This window comes from Varroa jacobsoni, unplaced genomic scaffold (assembly GCF_002532875.2).
Source record: "Varroa jacobsoni isolate VJ856 unplaced genomic scaffold, vjacob_1.0 scaffold_314, whole genome shotgun sequence".
NCBI classification, from domain to species: domain Eukaryota; kingdom Metazoa; phylum Arthropoda; class Arachnida; order Mesostigmata; family Varroidae; genus Varroa; species Varroa jacobsoni.
Window position 1 is genome coordinate 6,989 of NW_019213216.1, and position 22,519 is coordinate 29,507.

At 41.4% G+C, this 22,519-nt stretch overlaps 1 protein-coding gene across 1 annotated transcript; it reads left to right on the forward strand.

Annotated features, from left to right (window-relative positions):
• Positions 1-12,240: 12,240 nt before the first annotated feature.
• Positions 12,241-21,519, forward strand: LOC111259270 (glucose dehydrogenase [FAD, quinone]). The gene is made up of 9 exons (XM_022831164.2): positions 12,241-12,629; positions 13,510-13,640; positions 13,882-14,155; positions 14,439-14,556; positions 17,969-18,234; positions 18,517-18,945; positions 19,708-20,088; positions 20,576-20,897; positions 21,263-21,519. The coding sequence occupies exons 1-8, from the start codon at positions 12,506-12,508 to the stop codon at positions 20,755-20,757; spliced, it is 1,905 nt and encodes a 634-aa protein (XP_022686899.1). The 5' UTR covers positions 12,241-12,505; the 3' UTR covers positions 20,758-20,897; positions 21,263-21,519.
• The last annotated feature ends 1,000 nt before the right edge of the window (positions 21,520-22,519 follow it).

Below are 22,519 nucleotides of genomic sequence, written 5' to 3' on the forward strand. Positions count from 1 at the left end.
GAATTTCTTCACCCACCTCTACCCGAACGATCATTTGAAAAGCGCGCCACCTAAAAGACTCGAAAGACACCGATAGCTCCAATCTTCGAAAACGCATACCAGGCACCCTGTTGTCACAATACGGTGGAGAATAGTTGCCGGCAACGATATAAAGGAGCCGGTAGTCGATACCATTTGGCAAATGTACAGTTCTATTACGTTAATGTGCTTCTAAATGCTTTGTAAAACATTTTTATGTAACATGCCTTACTGTTGCGTAAATGGCGGCCTTTAATGCTTTCATAGAGTGCTATCTAATGCCTACAACGTTATTTACGACAATTTTTATGTGTGACCAAAAAATCTCAACTTCCAAATTATAACAACAATAAAAGGCAAGAAAGAGGAAGTTTGCATCAAGCATAATAGTTACTGAAATTTAATTTCGAATTAGATCATTGTTTTTGTAGCGCAAATTTCGATTAGTAGTACCGCGTGCATCAAAGGCTAACGCATGCAATAACATGAATCCGAATAGAAACCTGTTTCAGCGTATCATCATTCAACAAATAGGTAACGAACTATTTTTATACATTTCTGCAGTAGCATGGATCTTCAATCAAACACGCAAAAGATACAATATCTTGCTTTAGTTTCTTTCAAATTATACTGTAACATTACTAAATTTTCAACCTTTATAAAGCTTCAGTTATTGATCCACAAAAAATCTCGGAATAAACGTAAACTAAAAGTAAATGTGATTAAAACCCAGTAATAAGATCGATGTATGGTTCATCTGCTCACTAACAGTAACGAATTTTCGAATTACTCTATGATAAAGCGTATTGCTAGACCCATGATGTAGGTAAAGGGGAGACAACTTACGCCGCAGGCTTCTAGAGGGGCCGTCAATGGGCCTGAAAGGCTACGTAGTTCAAAAAATAATTATTGTGACGTAAAATGTTTTGACACTCTTTGCCCATTCTACATAAAAGCTGCATGTGGCGCTACTTCCAAAGGATACGTCCTATAATAGGTAAGAGGTGCTGTTGTAGTTACATGGCCGTCGGTGCGCCCTTGAAAGCCGTAACATTTTCCTTCGCTACGAGACGTTTCTCGATCGAAGATTCAATTTCCACTAAAAAGATTAACCGGCATCACTTAGCGTGCTGCCTGATCTTCATTCGGACGTACGCTTAACGTCTGCCTCGGTCAGCGTTAACGTTTAGTTCAGCTGGAATATCAGAATACATTTAAAAAGAAACATTGCAACGATCGATTTTTATCTAACACATCTTTATTTTGCTGTCATGATGGTTGAATTATGTTAACGTTTAAGTGGTTGTCAAGATCTACAGCCAGTCTCTTTTCCCCTATTATTTATTCCTTTAGATCTAAATGATCAATTACTCTGAGCTCCTTCCTTGTTGACGCCCGCTTCACGAACTTGAGAATTTTAATCGATTCGGGGATCTCGACTGTGGGACTTGGGCGGTAACGTACGTTTCTTGGTAAGCTTCAAGATGAATGCAGTAGACTCTTGGCGTATGCGCCTAAATCCGCCCGTATTGCGTAACTATTTTTTCCCAAAAAAAAAAAAAAAAAAAAAAAAAACTTCAACAACATTTCTGCAGATGTTATAATGCAACTGAAGGCTAAGGTGCTCGAATGTTGCACCATTTCTGTATATATACCATTCTGTTTATAAAGGGAATCAAAATGAGCTGTCTGAGGCAATAATGGATGCTTTTATTCGAGGCTGAATGATGAGACCTATTTTACACCTCGTTGAGGCAGTGCTCTGTTTTTCTCCTTTCCTTAGAAGGTTATAACGGTGCTCATACAGCTCATTCAGGAACCCATAGATCTCCATTGACAAGCGTGTCTCACTATTCGACCCAGCATCGCTCTGAACACCCTGTCCGATTGAGCGTACATCCCACTAGTGGCGCCTACATCACCATTGTTGTTGAATGTCTCAATTGTTAATGGCTTATAATCATACTTACATACGCATAGGCGTACGCACTCGTTCATATAGGTGGTACCCGAATCGAAAACCGTCTGGCCGCTTTCGTCCATATAAACTACAAACGGCTATTTTTCAATAGAGCTAGGCGTGAGTTGGGATCAAGAACGTAGCGATCGTAGTAGGAATGTATGGAAGTTCCCATACATCGAAGCTGAACACGACGAGATCGTGCCATCCACGGGGGACCGAAAACACAGCGCGTTGATGAATAGAAATATTCCCAGATTGAACGGTGTACCACTTATCTTTCGATATTCAACCTTGGCAGAGCCCTCCAACGAATTGGTCTTTGCCATCGAAAGGCGAAAAAAATGTCCATGCTGTGTAAAGCACTGTATACTTAGATATATTTGTGCGCCTGCTAGTTATAGAATTTGTTCAAGGCCGACAACGTCTATAGGAGCATTGTTTAACTTGCCGAACTTGCTCGAATCGTTTTTTTGCGCAAGCAGAGAGCGAAAATAGGCTCGTGTCGTAGAATATAAGTTCACCGCACAACAAATTATGGCTTAAAATTGAATACACGTAGAGGAGAATTTTTGCCGGCCGTATCATGTGTTAGTCTTTCGTGGCTCGCTATATTTTTACAGAGATGAGACTTGTCAAGGGTGTAGATGTTACTAGGCAACGTTTTCGACAATTCCCACACTCTTCGAAAATAAATGTCTGATGTCTAAATTGTAGGATATTTGACAACAAAATTACCCCGTGTGATTTTAAGCGACTAAGTAATATCACTATCTCGAACAGCGCAGGCTGTTCGTTACTGTGGTATGAATTTGTTTTTTTGCGGCCTTTTTCATTTGCTGCTTGTTTGTACAGGGATTTGTCAATCCAGGAAAACAGTGCTTTAATCATAACGTATTTACTTCGTATGCGGCGAACTACTTCAAGACAACGTAGCTAGTGCCAAGAAATACTTCCAACGAGTCGAAGCTTAATGCGTGCATTGAGTAATCCTGGGCTGGGAAACCGTTTCCGAAGAGATCTGCAGCAGATTACGCTGTCGTCAAATCTGGAAGCCTTACATTTTTTTAACAACAGTCCCATCTGCAGATCATTGTCATCATCGTTGTTGTTATTTCTTCAGCGTTTGAATGAGTGAATGTCAATATGACTATTAGAATTACGCTACTAGTCGTCAGATATACTTCGTTTTTAAAGCATTCATAGTAAATTCTTTACTACATCGATGAAACTAGTCCCGATCGTAGCGACGGCAGTGCTGCTGGTGATGATGACTATGCCAATAATGATCCGTGGCTGTTCGTGGTAGTTGCAGAATAATACACCGAGAGAATGATCAAGTGAGGCTGGTCGTAGATAGTTATTCCGTGTTCTTCTTCTTGTTTGATGCGACTCCTACTGCCGGTGCTGTCGTGATCAACCTCGTCCAGATGGGCTTCCCTGTTCTGCCTCTTCCCCTTCTGCGCTGTTCGTTCTCACTGTCCTGATTCTGATTAGTCTTCACTGAGTATTCATTCATTAATAGGGCAGCTTTAAATGGCTGTGCTGCAGGACCAGGCCATAGTGGCCTGGCAGTCGCGGCCGAACGAAGGCTCGAAAGGCAGCTTCTCTTCTCCTCTGTCTGCGTCGCTCATGTACATACTACGTGTGCTAATGCAAGTATAGTGGTGGCAATAGTCGGACTAGAGGTATTTTCTTCCTCAACTGATCCGTCGATATGGGATGATGGCCGTCGAGCCGTTGCTATGCTGGGTGATGGAGGTGATGCCGCTGCTGCAGCGGCGGGTGATGTCTTCTTTATCTTCTTCCTATGGTAATTAACACATCTGCTGACTGCTGATTCGGACGCAGCCGCCATTATTGGTAGAGGAAGCATCTGGATAGGTGGATATCTATCTACCTCACCGCTCGCTCTCCCTCTCTCGCTCCGTTTCTCTTCTTCCCAATCCGTGTAGATGTACTATGCGTATATCTATGTACGAGTATACGGTATGAATGAACAATCACAGTTCCTCACCCAGATCTTTAGGAGGGCGCCAGGGTCGATGATCTGAGTACAGCTGAGTGTTACACGCACGTGAATGTAAACATATTAAGATGGCAATAATGGCGTTTTCCACTGGATTCACACATAAAAATCACGATAGGTACAATCATTTCGAGGCGCAGCACATCAGACGTCTATGAGTGTGCAATACCGGCATACGGCATGGCACTGCCAAACTTCTGCCTCAAGAGAAATCGATGAAACACAGATCTGTGTAGCTTCACTAGGTACTTCTCTTATATGTGAGTTTAGAACCAGTTTTTACCAGCATTTATCTTGTTCGAAATATCATGCATGCTACATCTTATTATGTTATTTCAGTTATGACAGTTCTCCCGACCTGTATTTTCAGTGGTAAGTTTAATCGTAGCATTAAAAATCTTGCGATTTCTATAAATTTGACATGGCTTCCTCAGAAAAGCGCAGGTTTATCCACACGCTCCAACGGGCTTTGGAGAACGCTACACAACACATTGCCTATGTTTACGTAGAACCAGTTTAATCTACTTTTCGGCGTATCTTTAACGCTAAAGTAGAACGCTTTAAATCGATTTTACTATGTGCGACCAGTGTAAGACATGTGAATTTGAAATAATCATGTGCGATATATGGTATCTGAGACCCGAAAAGCAATAACAGTACAGAGCAGCTCCAGCCAAACAAAAACAGTTTGAACAGAAAATACGTATATAACCGGCTTCGCATGTTCGAAGTGCGTGTATCTTTCCCACAAAGAACTGCATGCAAAGTATGCGTGGTGAGGATCGATACCGAGGAGATACACATTTAGCGGTTGCGTTACTACGAAGCCCAGCGCTTACCCCACGGGTTCCGTGGTTGTGACGTCCAAAGCTGTATTGTAAAAAGCTGTGAGACACTCGAGGGCCGGTCATGAGGAATACGCACGTGTAACGATGTTTTAGTCTGAAGTGTTTGTAGGAGCATCGCATCGTATATATCAAAAAAAGACATCGTCATTGAAGGCGACCTTTATAATATATTGACAGCGGATACACGAATATAAGAGATAGCTTAATTAGATAAATAACATCATAATTAGATAAATAACAATAAAATCTATTTTATAAACTTTCGCATTTTTACCGGACACGTTTTCGATGTCGTTAACTTATCATATATCAAAGTTAAGAAGCTACATATTTGGCCGATTGAGTTTTTCCCACTGAACTCTTCCCTGCCTAGGAAGAAACATTCTAATCCTAGGAAATGATAAAAAGGTTCTTTAGTTATTAGAATGTAATGTTCATTACGATCACTTTCGAGCAAAGAAGCTCTAAGGTTGTTTTCGTAAAGTTCGAGGAACAACCTGACATAGGTATTATTATAGCTATGAAGTTCAATGTTCAGGCAGTTATTTTATTGCTTTATATTATTTATAGAAATAGCTCATATGATGAATGTACGTCTAATATGGTAACTATGCACCATAACGAACGTGTTAGGAGTAGGTAGCTTTTTTTTTTTTTTTTTAATTGTTTTTTTCTGTCCGCTGTTCAGGATCCCCTCCTAGCGTCCTAACCTCGTAAGCGTCGTTTGCCACTATAATGTTCGTACCAATTCAGTCTAGGATTTTGAGATTGTTCAACTATAATTTAAAAAAACGTAGGCACCTTCAAAAACTCGAAGCTGATTCCCATGACGTTCAGGTTAGTAAGCTAGGCAAACGACGCACGAGTGGTATTACGGTATGGACAATTGATCGTTTATGGCTAGAAGCATCACAATCACCGGTTGTTGTCAATGGAATGTTCGATCCTGGGTCAATCAAGACATGCATCATCGCAGTGTGCGAAACCGAGTGTGCATACACTGTACAGATAAACCGTCGTCAATTTTCTTTTATCTGTCGATGACGTTCGCTGCAGGGACGCGTCTAGGAACGGCCGCTGCACACTCTTTTAAGATGCCAGCAGCAGCAGAAGCAGAAGACGAAATTTCGTCCATCTGTGCCTCCTCTTTTACATCTTCCCCTTATTTTTCGAGGCGTGGCGATCCTGTCGGCTTTTCTCTATTAAAATTTAGGTGCTAATTTTTAATTTGTTTTGTACGGAATCCAATTATTTAGCTTCTTCGTCTGCTCACCCGGTCCGTTCGCTCCTTCTCAGCCTCTTTCCTCTCTTCAGTAAACTTTCCCCCCGCGCAATGGTGATGATGACGCTCCTGCCGCTATTCTGTGATCTCCTTCTTCGTCTTCATGTAGGAGATTTTCACTCTCCTGGTTGTCCAACGTTGCCACTATTGCTGTCGGTTTTTGCTCGCTACAACGGCAGCAAATAGGCAGCTCTGATCAGCCGCTCCGGCTGACTGTGAGACGTCTTAATAATAATCACTCGGCTGCCGTAGGTCGACAAGCGGCCGCAACGAGTTGGACGAAATAATACCAAAAAAAAGACCGAATTAGCAGCGGCAGCCGCGACGATGGGAGCAGCAACGACGCGCGAACGGTCAACGTGATTCGCAGGGCTCAACCGTACTGAACCGCCTGTACATTAAGAAAAAGAAGAAGGGGTGGTCGCCGCTAGCACGACAGAGATAGTGGACGCATGCTTCGGCAAGCGCAAGGATCTCAAAAAAACCGCAGAAGTCAATCGAAAAAAAAAAATAGCCAGATCAAACGATGAGAAAAAAAGGTGAGTCGAACTAATCAACGATGACACTACGACCCAATTGGAATTTACTGAAGATGACCGGTTCAACTGCTAGGTCGAGTACGCAAAATCTATTTGCAAGGTATTACAGCGTTAGGGACTTCTAAGCATTCGTAGGATAAACTGGCTTGGGGTTAGGGCTGAAATTTGATCCACTGTCTAAAGTTGTCCTAACTTACGGAATGAACTTAGAGAATGATTATATATAAATCTAGCATGCTGGTAGCTGAAAGTGGCTTTGTGGCGTATAAGTTTCGGTGAATGTCAAAAGATGGGCGTCTTTTGCTAACGCTTGGCGGCCAAACGTCGTTGGGTCGTCGTGAGCGGAGCTTTTCACCGTATGTCGATATGGTCTCTCGAAGCTAATCTAGCTTCATTGAAACTGCACGCACTGGGAAAGCCAAGGTGTTTTGCCAATTATCCGCATGAAATTTAGGCTGACGGTCGGCTACTTGTTTTTACTCGAAGAGGGCCTTTTCCTCATCATGCCTTTTTACACAATAAGGCCTTAATAGAAGATGAGATGATTTCATTTAATTTAACGCTTTACTTCAAATTGGCGTGAATTAATTAAAGTCAGTAAACGAGATTGATATCGGCGCTGCGACTGAAAACCTAAGCCTCTCAGCGGCCTAGTGTTGGACAGACAATTTGTCCCTATGAGACCGAGCTACTTGGATGTATCGTCTGTCTTGTTTCGCGTCTTCGCCACTTTACATCGTGCAAAATACACCCGTTAGACAAGCGCTGTTTTTGTGTATTTGCGATTCAACAATATCAACTTTATTATAATTAGCTATCAATACACTTACCTGCTAAGACATTCACGTTATAACTTACAGAACTTCTGAAAGCGAGATAAAGCAGAACTTGCTGGTCCTAATTAATGGGGCGATATCTTAGGGTTCTTCGATAAAGTAATTCTCGATTCGTATCGATGCTATTAACATGTTGATAGATTTTTGTAGGTTCATAAGCTAGGTTCAACTGTCTCTAACGGGGCATAATACCAACGTCTGCGTGCTTTAATTTAGCTTTCTTACGATTCTGCAGGCGCTGGGGCTTCGGTTCGAAACCGGTTGTGAATACACTTCACTTTGTCCCTAGGGGCTTAGCTGTGAAGCAGTGCTTAGAAGTAGGAAAAAACGTAGAGCTCAAAAAATATGAAGGTGTTCGTGTGAACATTAGAAGACTATATTCAGTCGAGCTTTAACAGCTTTTCGTTATCGCCGCTTAACAACAGGTTATGATAAGAGTAGGCTCCATACTAGACCTAAAAACAGTCGCACCCCTTTCTCGTCACTGTTCACAGGCGATCAACAGAACCTTCATCATTATAGAATATATAATGTATCTTTTCAGCTTATATACTGGTCTCAAGATTGGCGATGTCTTATTGTTTCAAATGTAATGTCGGCTGCATAGTAATTAATAAGTCGCTAAGTTCCCTACTTATTTTTCTCTGTTAATAAAATTCAAGTTTTAATATATTGCATAACGTATAATATCAGTGCATGCGAAACGCACCGATGATCGTGGGTCTCTGTTAACTCTTATGATGTAATGAAGATATCTTGTTTACTTAATAGGCATGTGCTTTTCGTGAACTTGACCAAAGACCCGATGGGCAGAACCATGGGCAGGGATGCTCCGTAAAACAAAACGGCTGGTCAGCTTTCAATCAAATCAACACGATTTCTTCGCCTTTGACAGTGTTAAATAGCAATGTTCCCATCTGTTGTATGTATTAGTACTGGTTTCTGATACCGAAGGTGCACGTGAGCTTCGAAGCACGATCCAATTATCCATAACACGTATACAAATATTGATTGCATAAGTTCGACTGTAGCAAAACAACTAATAGCTATGGTTCTTTTAAACGCTCTTAAACGATCAATTTTTGTTAGCGCAACTAACTTCTACATGAACTTTCTTCGGTTTCCGCTTCGTTCACAGTGTGCACGTGCTCGACACTCAATCGTGCTACAGTGTAATCTTCCCAATTGTCTAGTCAACTCCGCTCTGGCCTTATAGGGTGGAGTATTTATGTTTTTCTTGCAAGATATGGATCGATGTTAGCGATAAATACGTGTCAATTAGAAGAGGTTTGAAGCTGACACTCAACTTGGTACGTCGTCCACAGGCAACCTACTGCATGTATCTATATATGTGTGTGCACAATAGGCGAACGTAATCCAGCAACAGTAGGGCCCCGTATGACCAATCGACCGCTAAGAGCTGCCGGTACACAACAGCTATGCAGAGCTAGAAGACTGGAGATCTGGGCTGTCCGCTTGGCCGGTGGTTGTTAGTAACGCGACGGCGCCCAGCAGGCCTAACATGGACAGCCCCCCGCAAAAGCAGTAAAAGAAATTTTCGCGCAGGGGAAAAAAATAATTTCATTTGGTCAATTCGTCGACGCGGCTCGATAGTGCTAATGAAACAACCAATACGTTGTTGGTGCCTTTGATGATGATGACGACGACGGCCATGGTGATACTGTTGATGATGATGTATGATGATGTCTTAATTTTCTGCTCAATTTATTACAAACGCCGTCGATTCGATAGAATCGGGTCGGTGGCAGCTTTTTGATCGCCGAGGTGCCAATGGTTTCGATTTAGTTCTGAAATGCTTTCGATGGGCCAGTTTATCGGTGCTGGTCCCCATCTCCTGCCCCCTCCCTGTGTTCTAATCTGAACAACGATGGCGGCTCCGGTGGAAGTTGTACTGTCATGTTGTATGTAGGTACACGCGACGCCACTCTGTTACGTACACGCTATAGATACATTAACACACAGCTGTTCCTTTTATTTGCGGCACTGAGTATTCTCGCAGGGGGTGATATCGCTGTGCAGTAAAGTGGGGAATCGACCTTTCATTTTCAGATTTAACAGATTCAAATGAACAGCCGTAGATTTGGACCATTGGATTACCCCTCATTAAACGCTGTTATGCAAAAAGAGGTGCCGAGACGATCTCGAAATAGGTGTTGCAGATTACGACGCTTAATGTCTTCATTTACCCTGACAGTCTTTAATTGGCTTGTTAATAATATTGCTAGCACGAGCGGCCTTGTCTGAGCCTAGTGGAGCGAAAGGGTATTTAAGTGCAGTTAGAAACTTAGTTACGTTCGTTTATTTTCTAGTATATTTTTGACGAGCGCAGGACAACAGCCACTGAACCGTCTGTCGTATTCGGCCATTTTCAAATCTGCCCACGCCAATTAGACTATTGCGGCCATTTAATGCAACCAAGCATCGTGAACAAAGCGTATGAATTGTAGATTGTATATATATATATTGTATTTTTCGTCGCGTAAGGCCTTGTGACAGCAAAGAACCTTTTTCGAGGACCCCGCTGGCTAGTGATTCTTCAAGGCGCACAGTCTTAGAAGACTACTACTTATTATCGTATTATCGTATTATTATTCGCACCTACAACCATGTATAATAATATCATAGTTCGTATCGGGGGTAGCGGACGTAGAATTCGAAGCATCTATGATTTATATATCTATATGAAGCTCTTCACGGTTGGTTTCGTGACCCACAAAGGTGTTCGGAAGGCGGTAACTGGAAGAACGGCGTTAGGAATCGGAACCAGATCCTGCTAGGATCTGGTTCCGATTCCTAACAGCGAGTTTTTACCGTAAATCAGATACGTGTCCACACTGATATAGCTGACGATGATGAAAGGTCTAGCTAGTCTTTGAAGAAATGGATTATAGATGACAGAGAAAATAGTCTGCATAAACAGTGCCAAATCCAAAGATGCTCATTTTCGTACAACACGAGCTAGCGTTCGTTTTCTAATATAGTAACGAGCACAGTCTTTTATTGGCGTTTCTCTAAGAGCCTCAGTTTGACTCGATATTCATATGATCAATGCGTCGACGCTACAACTACCACCCTCGTACCAGGCTTTTGTCTATGCGCATTAGAGGCGGGCACATTTAAGGTACGAGAAATCCTACAGGCGTTCTAAGAACGTGTTCCTGTTCCAGTTTCACATTACATCTCACCATACCAGGACCAAATGGACATCTTAGGCAAACTGTCAATGTCACTTTCGGTGGGTGTAGTGTACCTATCATTTCTGACCCTGTGTCTGGCACGGCGGGAATCAACAAGAGCGCAAAAGCAAGTCATAAATTTTAATGGAAACACAAAGAAAATAAACGAAAATCGAAGTAACTAACTAAGAGATCTGACGTGGTAAAGAAACAGCCTAAGGAGACAAGGCGGGGTAAACGAGGAAGTAGAAAGATGCCTCGGCCGCCATCGGCATCAGAGGGTGAACTAAAGATTAGAAATCAAAGATTGAACACTGAGAAAAAAGCAGGTAGGAGCGCAAACGGAACCGCGTGAACAAAATTGATGACTTAGAATTTAGCACTACTACATCGGGATGTTCCTGTCGTTCTGGCGATTATACCGACTCATCGAATTGAAGAAGACGTTTGGAACAGCGAGCGAGAATTCTCTGCTCGTTGCTTGTGGTTACTGGTTGACGGCGAGTTACGGTGCGCCATGCTAACATTGGGGTGGGGGATCGGATCATGCCGAAACGAGAGACGTAACTGCGGCGGCTGAGCCTTCAAAAATCGCTCACGCTCTCACAAAGCGAAACGAACCCTTCGGAGCTGTCTCAAGAATGGATTCATTTGTTCATTTACTTTGCCGCTTCGCCAAGATGAAAGACGGAAAAAAAAAATACTACGAATAAATTGTTGGAGTCTTCTTAACAGGCAAAACCTTGACGTAGCGATGGTAACTTGTTCGTACCGCGGCAGAAAAGATACAAATGTCTGCGTTTAGATATATGCACAGGGGTAGTACACGTTTAGATTTTAGAAGCATTTCTACGATAAATAATTGAATGTAGGCACTGCTTGGCCTTAAGAAGGTCACAAGTGCTATCTCTAAGAAGGTTGTAATAATTAGAACGATTTGTATTGTACTTCCTGAGCAAATAACCTAAGGCAAAAATAGGCTCCTAAACGTTGTAAGGCTCGCGAGCGTATCACAGACGAGTTAATCTTCATCACGGCTCGAATCGGCTTTTCCATTATTGAAGTTTTGTATTGTACGCGTTCATTTGACCATTATCCTTCATTAAAAAAAATGTAGAGTCTTTGTTCAAAAGAAATGATCAAATCGAAGAAAATTCAATCTTTCTGGTTTTTATCATAGATCAATCTTAGCCGGATCTTTATATTTCAAATATAATTTTAGCAAATATTTACAAAAATGAAAAAAAAAAGTATCTTCTTTGATAATAACCATTTTTTAGTTAAAAAGAGTTATTTCAACGACCTTAAAAATGAATGACTGCTATATTGTGTATTTTGTTGAGTGCTGTTGAATTTATATATATATATATATATATATATATATATACGAATTAATAAACATATCTAAAGATCCCTCACATTATGACCAAGTGCCAGTCAACGCATGCACTACCAAACGAATGTCACATACCCTTTGCGTGCGTGCGTGCGTGCATGCGTATGTACGTGCAAATTAATACTATAATCATCTAATGGTGTACTGTCAACAACTCGTTGTGCAAAAATTAACCAGAGGTGTGCATGAATCCGTGACTATTCTATAGTATTAGCAGCCAGCAAGATATATACTAATGATTTCTAAAGTAGTTCTAAAAGCAGATCCCAATTAAGGTTCAGCGCTTTCTCCGGCTTCTAGCTGAATTGCTATATACCTGACAATGGGATAGAATCAATATTGCAGCCATAAAAGTGCGTGACTAAGTGAAACGTTAGCAGGAGTTCGTTGAAAAGGAAAAATGAATCGAGCACGATACGCCGGACTTTTACCCATTATGGCCGCTTTTTTCTCCAGGTTGGCCAACGAGAACGTCGAGTTCCAGAAGAAAGTTCTCAATTTTAGCTACGACTACATTGTTGTTGGTGGGTAAGCTGCCATATGTGTGTTGACATAGGGAATCGTTAGTGGGAAAGACGTTATGACGGAGAGCGTTTAGCATAATTCAACCGTGTTCTAGCATAGCAGAGACGAACTAAACAAAGACAAACAATATAATTAACTATACTAATTTGTATGAACAGGGGAAAAGACAATCAAAAACGAAGAAATCGAATTGGGATGAATAATAGAACACCTTTCTTAGTATCGATAATACGTTGATGTATTTGAAAATGTTTGCTTAGGTGCCACGTTTTGGTTGGGGTCTAGGTCTTGCACTATTAAACGTTATATCAAAAATGAAGAATACCAAAAATAAAATTTTAAAAAAATACACATCAGTGTATTTCGAAAACGGTACGTTTACTTACACATGGCTGGGTGCCTCGAAAGCATATAATAAACCCACTGTAAAATGGCACAAATATATTTATGAGAGGCTAGAAGAAAATTATTTTGCAAAAAACTAGCTAACACGTAACTCATGGTTCCTGTGCCAATAATTTTTTGACGATTACATCAAACGGTACACCTTGCATAACATATACGTAACAACGTATATCCTACGCAACTAACACACATATGACACTTATAATCAATACGTACTATTTCGATGGCCTTTTTAAGGGGTCCGATTAAAGTACGTGCATATTATGGAGGATCTTTTCTTAGAGAATGCCTAAATCAGCTGTAGCTATACGAGATTGGTCAAAAAAAAAAAAGCCGCTGCGAAAAAAGGGTTAGTCCTCGAATCATTTGACCATGTGGCTAGTTCTCTTCTACCATGACACTTTGTAGGCCCAATCATTGCCAAGTATAAAATGTTTATGGAACAAGGAATTTTGTTGATTACTAATATGATAGGCGGTGGTTCAGCTGGAGCGGTCATCGCCAATCGATTGAGCGAGGATCACTCCAATACCGTGCTCCTTCTTGAAGCGGGAGGCACGGAAAACCAACTCTCGGATGTGCCGCTATTGGCAGCTGCATTACAGGTATGCGCTAGGAGTAAGATGGCAAAACAACCGCGATATTTTCTTAATTACTTTTTTTTTTTTTACCCAAGACGCTAGCGGAATTTTCACGTGCGAACTATGCGTTTTCATAGGATTTAAAAGATCCCGCATTCTTAAATGTATGCTTTCGTAAAAAGGAAGCCCGCTGCAGGACCTCGAAAGTTGGTGAATGTAGAGCATTTGCAAATGTAACGCTTACCTTTATTATATTTTAATACAGGGATCAGTGCTCGATTGGCAGTACGAAACGGTACCGCAGACCAAGTCATGTTTTGGTCTAAACGATCGACGCAGTAAATGGCCGAGAGGAAAAGTTCTCGGGGGAAGCAGTGTTCTCAATTATATGCTTTACGTGAGAGGGTGCCACGAAGACTATGACCAGTGGGAATTGTTGGGGTGCGAAGGTTGGTCATGGAAAAGTGTGTTTCCATACTTTCTAAAAAGTGAGGACAATCAAGATTCTGATATACAAAATAACGGTTGGCACGGAAAAGGTAAGTGGACTCGAAAAATAGACGCACCACAACATCATATCATTGTTATTATTAGCTAAGCGAGACTGTGCTGACGGACACGCTACGCAAACGTATCGGCGATCGGACGATGCATCACAATTTTATCCAAAAATATACCATGGATAAATCTTAGTAATAGATAATTGAGCTATTGTAATTAAGTACAAACACCTTGTTCAGGTGATCTCAAATAATTATGAACACGGCAACGTAATTGATACAAACTGAAATAGAACGATTAAAGGACATGTTGATCTCTTAGGTGGCTACTTGAACGTCGAACGGCCAAAGTTCAATACTGAATTAGCGCAAGCTTTTATCGAAGCTGGAAAATACTTAGGTTATCAGGAGACAGACATCAATGGCGCGCGATGTACAGGGTAAGTTTTGTCCCAAACATTTCGATGATCCGTCTAGCAACAATGGCATTTTTAACTTACAAGTTACTTCCGTTGTCATACGGGATTAGTGGCTCATCTGCTAATTGAACTAGTGTATCGGTTTAGTTTAAATATGTGACTTTCTTCAGGTTAACTTTATGCAGTTCACCAAAATGTAATCTTTCATTGAGCCACCGATTGTGTATAGCTGTTTTAAAGAATTGATGAAGCTATCTTGCAGATGACGTTGGGCCCAGTTTACAGAGAGAAACAGGAATGGTAAATTGGCGTTGAACGTTAACAATAAGTTAAGTTATTATCCCTCTCGACCGTTAACTTCCTTTCGTATGCAATTCGACATAAATTAATCAGAGTTCCGTTGTGCAGTAACATAGTTTAAGTTTTAAATATAAATATTCCTCATAATGTTCGATGCTCTACTTTGCTTTTTGTAAACCTACGAAAGCGGCCCGAGATATTAATGCCGTGCAGTCCAAGGACTCCGTAACTGAAAGGACTACTCGTCAGTAATTTACTAAGTTTAACGATAGTTATTTGGAGGTCGGGGATGCAGCCCGCGCCGGTCTGCCATGTGAGGATTATGAGGGCCTGAAGGCACCTCAAAAAAGACGGCCAACTCGTCGGCCGACTAAAAAGATAAACTGCAATCAAACATTCTAAAGTTCATAGAATTTATTTAAACGCTGAGGGTCTGGATGCCTTGTAGACTAAGCAAAGTACAGAAAGAAAGCATGACGCTTCATTATCCTTCAACATGTCCACCGGCATTGGCAACACAGTTTTAATGACAGGTTTCTATACAGATTAGTGAAAAGTGGTGTCTCCACATTAATGTGAAGCAGAAAACGGAACGGGTAGCTCTGGGAGATGTGCCCAGGCCCCGTGTTGAACTACATGTCCGTTACGAAAAACAAAAGGCTCTGCTCGAGCTCGGTAAGGCTGATCGAGCTTACTGTGTTTATTTGCATAAACTGTCCAGTTTCTCGATAATCAATCAGACAATATGACGGTCCGTCGAGCTCTGGTCGCCATTGACCAAGTTCACTGTATCATTCTGCTTTGAGCCGCACCATCCATCATTACCGTTCCTGGATTTGGAAAAAAGTCGTTGTCATGGCATGATCCACAATTTCCTACACACTAACTGGAATGACTATTTCTTCGCTTATCGCAATATGTACACAATGTACAAACGCTTTGCTCAGTAAGTCGCGCTTCTACTCTTCTACACGTCTACATTCGAACGACACCCTAAAACCCTGAGGGAAATACAATGGACCCTTTATCGTTTCGTTCAGAGCAGAAATTTAGCTGCAGACTACAACAGCGCCTCAAGGATAGTCTTCATTTTGGATGGATCGATAATGCTGAAAAACGCATAGTCTTCATCATGCTTTTGCTACCATACATGTACATAGCCTAACGAACCTGGTCAACGTACAGCTCGCTCTCCATTATTCGTGACAGATCTCAGATTGTTTACATATGGTTAACAATGTTGCCACCTCGTCAGTCAATGTCGAGCGCTATTTACTAAAGCTAGCAAACAAATTTGGCAAAATGCCAAAAAGAATTTTTGTCTTTGGTCTTAGGAAACGTAAAACTGCTACCTGCAAACTTCTGCCTTTAACGTTCACTTGAGGACGCCGCAGTTTCAGCTTGATTGAAGGGGCATCGATAGCCCAGTTCGCGCCAGCGCTGAAACGAACACGATCCGTCCGTCCAGCGAAGGTCTGGTTTCTCTGGCTTCAGTCGCATGTAAATCCCCTAGAACAATAATCTCCTGTGCATATATATATTAATATAAATTTATATATAGATAGATAGAGAGAGCGAATAGCAGTTTAACTACCCGCCGAAACATTTTGCAGTGACGCAACCTTAAAGACGCAAAATGACTAGACGCTCATGGTAAAAGATGGAAAATTATCTCATTGTATATCATTTATTTTTAATTGGCATAGTTCTTCAAGACTAAGTTTTCGAATGTTATCGAAATTATACAACTGAACAATAGTCTCTTTTGTTACTCTCGTATCACATCAGGTTATCCACAAAGGGCAGTTTTTGGTTCATTTAGGTACATGTGTATACTGATTACTTGAAGCATATAAGCATAACATGCTTCAAGTAATCAGTTTCAGTAGGGACAATGCCGATGATGTACAAGAAGCTAAAAACGAGATCCAAACATATCTTTTCCAAAAATTATTAGAACGCTCGGTAGGAGACTTACTTAAATCAGGTCTGTTATGAAAAATCTAAATACACCTAGCGCCATTTTTCTATGCACGGCACCCGCGTAAATAAAAATGACGATCATTGCCACAGACAAAACTGAATGTATAAGACGAATGTTTGTTCCTACATATTCTAAACTGTGCATAGACTTTTACAAGGAACACATTTTCCCTGTTCTGTTAGAAGATTCAGCAGTGTGCAACGCAGGCTCTGAAAAGAATCAGGCTGTGATCTTAGGGATTAAGAAAGAGCAGTTCATAGGGCAAATTGCACACGCACATTATATCAGAACGCATGACGCACGCGCTGACGATAGATTTCAATAACTGGAGTAAGGAGACGCAAAAACGTTTTAGTTAAGACAATAGATGACGACGGAGCACAGCGTCCTCTTCAAAGGGTTCAATAGCGATGAATGTTTTAGCAGAAGCTATTGGTGGGTGCGCAGTAACAGCTATAGCCCTTACCACTAACCTGTCGAGTGTTTCCGCTGTCCATTGCCGTGTGTCATTAGCAGAACCTGAAGTTCTCTTTCAAGTCTTATTTTTCTACGCTAAAAAGGGACCGTCGACAAAGACCTGCCTATGCCCGACACCATCAAGCTATTTATCCAAACATTCTAGTTAGACGAAGCTAAATCATCTTTCTCCACGAGAAATCAGATCAGGGGGTGATCAAGTCATTCTGCAAGAAGCTGAATGGGTAGTTCTTATGCATCCACCGTATTGTCCAGATTATCAGTTTCCCACACCAATGGATTATCAGCTTGCCACAATGACAAACACGACACTTTTGCGCACACGAGGTAATCTGGCTAAACAAGGGACCGCATGTATTATGTTAGCACATAGTAAACACAAGACGTAAAGTCTTTCACCTAGAATTACTGTTTACAGTTATTATTATCACAAGTTATTGCCTAACTGCATTGAGTTTTACGCCTGGCAATGAACGTTGTTGAACGTCGTATGGGTAATCACGTGATGCATAAAACGAATACATTATAATAACAATAACAACAACAGGTTTTTGGAATTTGACCTCAAGGTAAGTTCAATTTTATGACTTCAAAGTTTAGGAAGGGTGAACGATTTGTACATGCATAATGAGCACACAGCGACTCAAACCTTTTTGGTTGGTTTCTCCTTAGCTTTATGATCCCACAAGGTACGATTCGAGGTGGAGCACGCATGTCAACTTCTACAGCTTTCCTTGCGCCGGTGAAGGATCGTCCCAACCTGCACATATCGCTCTATTCTATGGCCACCAAACTAAATATCAACAAAGAAACAGGCCGTGTTGAATCTGTCCTTTTTGATCGCTTCCAAGTGCCAACGTTAGCCTATGTTAAAAAGGAAGTGATTGTATCCGCTGGCTCAATCAATTCGCCTCAGCTCCTGATGCTCTCAGGCATCGGTGAGTAGAAATCTAATTATCCAATTATGCATTTTCTAAATGAAAGTTCTCTTAGATCTGTTGTAGCTGGTAACGTTTTCGAGCCAAATATTTCGCATCATGGAATGGTAACGTTTGAGTCCTAGCTAATACGACAGCATTTTTAATTCGGACTCTTTAAAAATCAATGTCAACTGTTTTGTCTTCACTCTAGTTCAGACCAGTGAGGCCGAATCATCGCCCTTAACAATTATTTACTGTTTTAATTAAGGGACGTCTATTTTCTGCTATTGCCTTTCATAGGTCCTTGTGATCATTTGACTTCACTGGGCATCGAGTGCAAGGTGAACCTGCCCGTAGGTGAAAATCTTCAAGATCACATTTTCGCTGGCGGGGTAAATTTCATTCTGAAGGACCCAGTTTCGATTGTGCAATCACGTGTGTTTACTATGGACATTATACAAGCGTATCAAGCTAATGGCACGGGACCATTGGCGCTTTTGGGCGGCGTCGAAGGACTCGGCTTTATTAATACGAAATATGCTGATCCGTCGAAGGACTGGCCCGATTTTGAGTTTCATTTTGCCTCTGGTTCACCTGTGTCCGATGGAGGGCAAGTTCTTCGATTTGCACATGGTCTTCAGGAACACGTCTGGAAAGCCGTCTATTCAGAACATACCTACGAGGACAGCATTTCAATCTACCCCGTGATGCTACGGCCTAAATCCGTCGGTCAGATATAACACTGCATAGGGGAATCTAACAGCGAATGCAGATCGTATAAGACAGTAAATCCATGCGTATACGCATCATTCATTTCGTCTGCATTTATTTAAGTAAGGTGTTCGCTCTAATATTGAAGAGCAGCCGGTATGTGAACGGTGATAACTGCAATTACACACTGGAAACGCTAAAGTTCTCGAAGGAAAAGTTCGATAAACGATTTCGCACGGATCATCCGTATCGCGGCTGTATCGTTTATATGACTCGATAACGTTAAATTTTCACGTGTAAGGTTTTTTTATAGAGAAAGTTTAGAGAATTAGGCATTTTTCCACTCGGGAGCTAAACGAGCACATTCGACAAGAAACGTTGACAGTTACTCCAGTCTTGTATAGAAAAATAATTGATAATTTTCTGATGCATCTCGACTTTCTAAAGACATCCCGAAACGGTCGTCTGAACGGCATACCAAACTATAGACAGACAGCGAGTACTGGTGTCTGTAATACGATTTTGTATTGCAGATATTCCATGGAGCCGGGCCGTTTATCACAGTTAAGGTTCGGGGATGGGAGGAATTCAGGCAGTATTATCTATTATGTCTCTGATCTAATTCTGCACATATTTAGCCGATTCTCGATTCGCTAGCCATTCTGCAAAGCATGGGTTCAAGTTGAGCTTAACAGGACAAGGAGACTTTCGAGTTCATACTTGCAATGTATTCTAATATAATCTGCGACTCTAACACTTCGAGGCTGCTTGAATTTATAGGATGGCTCAAGTTGGCTTCATCTTCACCATATGATTATCCCATCATCGATCCAAAATATCTTCACCATCCGGAAGATGTGTTAGCTATGGTCGATGCAATGAAGATTTGCATAAAACTTGTGAATACGCCTGCTTTCCGCCGCTACAATGCTCAACTATGGGACAAGCCCTTTCCTGAATGCAAAGATTATGCTCTGTACTCAGACAAATACCTTGCCTGTGTTGCTCGTACCTACACAGGTACGCTTTACCACCCAGTTGGCACTTGTCGAATGGGGAAGGCCAACGATTCTCGTGCCGTGGTCGACCCGCGGCTCCGCGTGCAAGGTTTGAAGAATCTACGCGTCGCAGATGCCTCCATTATGCCCACCATTGTTTCAGGTTTGTAAAGCACGACGTACTCGATAATCAAACGCTATTCTTAGTGAGTATCTCACATCGCTCAACCTTGCGGTGCGATATTTGAGCAGGGCGAAATGGCATTGACTGAGGCCAAAAGCTATTATAACTTTAGCTAGTTCAACAAAAACTAGAAAAGAAAATAGATTAGCTGCAATTGTTGTACTTAGCCGTACTTTAGTGTTGTATAATTGGACTATTGTTCAGCAAACGTGCGATAGTTTAACAGGTACGTTCATAGTAAAAGCCGTCATTAGCAATACGTCCGCTAAAATTCCAGATCTATTCCGTTACCTCTTCGAACTTGAACTTTGTTTCAGCTGAATTGAACAGGGCTAATAATATGTGAATTCAATAAAACTTGGACTGGTTTCCCTAATCCCTTTCTGCGCCGAGATGCAAAATGTCATTTGTCTCAAAAGTCGCACTTTTCGTATCATTACCACTATTGACGTTCGTATGATTTCAGGAAACACCAATGCCCCATCTATTATGATAGGCGAGAAGGCTGCCCACATGGTCCTGCAAGATAACAGAAGCGCTAATAATAGCACTAGCCGTTGGCAGAGATCGATGTCAGGCAGCGCGGATATAAAAAGCGAAAAGCATACACAGAAAAACGTATCACAGCCATCTGTCATTGGCATCTGAAAGCCGTCCCGTTATCTCGCTCTGTTTTCCATAGACCAAACCTGCGAATTATAATATATATATATTCACGTGTCCGTTCCCGATACGTAATTAATTTTCATATAATTTATGTGCACAGATATCATCGTGTAGGATGAAGGGTACGTACATTGTTGACTAATTGACCTAACACTCGATCTCCATATTGAGCAGAATTGTCTAGTAACATGTCTTTGATATACAGAACGAACTTATACAAGGTTATACCTCCATCTCTTCCTCTATCTCTTTGATGTTTCCCACTCTGGTCGTATTGAGAGGCAAGAACCGCGATGGCCGTAGAGCGTGACGTGGGAAAATGTGTGAATGGGTAATAGTGGAAATACGAATGCGTGTTTAAGGTGTTGTTATTGTTGAGATTCTGGCTATCAGCGGGAGTAAACTGATAGGCAGCGTAGGTAACACGATTTGTTGGAAGCAAACAAAATGTTCTTCAGGTCGGATACAGTTAGTTTTCTTCTTTCAGGAATACGCGTGCTCTGTCGCACTCGCGTGCGCATCCTGTCGTCCGGCAAGATCAAATCCAGGGCTGCACGGGGTTTGTAACCATCACAGTAATTAGATGAAGTCGGAATTTCGTTAAAAGCAACAGTGAGTGAAGGCACTCCGTGTGGACGCCTTGCGGAATGGATATCCTCCTATTAGTTACAAAAGAATGGAGTTTGATGCGCGTTCCACCCAGAGAAAACACAGAAATTCAATAAAGTATGGAGTAAAAATGCATCTTGGTGAGTGAACTAATTATCTAGACTTCATTATTATTGCATTGTTTTATTAAAGCATTTTCAAGCAACAAACTCTATAATTCTTACTGGCTCACCTCTGGATTTTTGAGTTCTTACTTGGTTTTCCAACACAATAAAAGACGAAAAATGAATTAAACCAAATCTGAGTGTAAGGGAAATTGCAAATATCCGATGAGAAGGCAAAAGATTTTTACTATGTAATGGACCGTCTGTACTATCAAGTTGGGAAAAAAAAAGACTGTATAATTTATTGTTATAGTATACCGTAGATTTGATTCTAGTGAAATAAACGAGATGTCTAGATTTCAGACGAACTCAAAGTTGGGCTTGTTTCTATTCGTTTCGAAGAATTTGCAAATCCTTTTTTGTCCTAAGTTGATGGAAGAAGCCTCTTTGTCGACGCTTTTCTGACCCAAGGTCAATAGCTTCTAATGGGCCACAATATGGAACTCGCGACGAGTTTGCTACTTTGACGCATAAGAGTCACTGCCTTTTTTTACTAATTAAAGACAAGGTTGCATTGATTAGCGATATGCATAGACGTAATTTGGATGTACGACTCCCACGTGACAATGTCTTGATTTCGCTTAGAACATCAATACTCGGTCAACCACAACCAGTCATTTGGTAACCAGTCACACACTATCCCATATTTTTATAGCATCTATACATGCGATACATTAGCTTAAAATAGTATTAGGGATTTGACGAAGGGAATTCAGTAGATACATGACACGAAAGTTTGATGTCCGCGCCATAACATGTCTATTTAACATACAGTTTTCCGTTTATAGATGAAAGGACTAAACTGTTCTGCGATTTCTCACTGCGTCTGTCACAAATCAAATCTGTGCAAATTGGACGATTGCGTGGGTTGATTTGAGGTCAGTAACCACAAGGCGCAGGCCAGTCCCAACGGAATGCACCACTTCGTGCCGCAAGGGGAAACGGGGCGGAGGAAGGGGGGGCTAGCTCCT

Coding starts and splice junctions, on each gene's coding strand:
- LOC111259270 (XM_022831164.2), top strand. CDS start 12,506: ATGAATCGAGCACGATACGCCGGACTTTTACCCATTATGGCCGCTTTT. Junction 12,630..13,509: donor CTACGACTACATTGTTGTTG/GTGGGTAAGCTG, acceptor CTAATATGATAG/GCGGTGGTTCAGCTGGAGCG. Junction 18,235..18,516: donor CCTGATGCTCTCAGGCATCG/GTGAGTAGAAAT, acceptor TGCCTTTCATAG/GTCCTTGTGATCATTTGACT.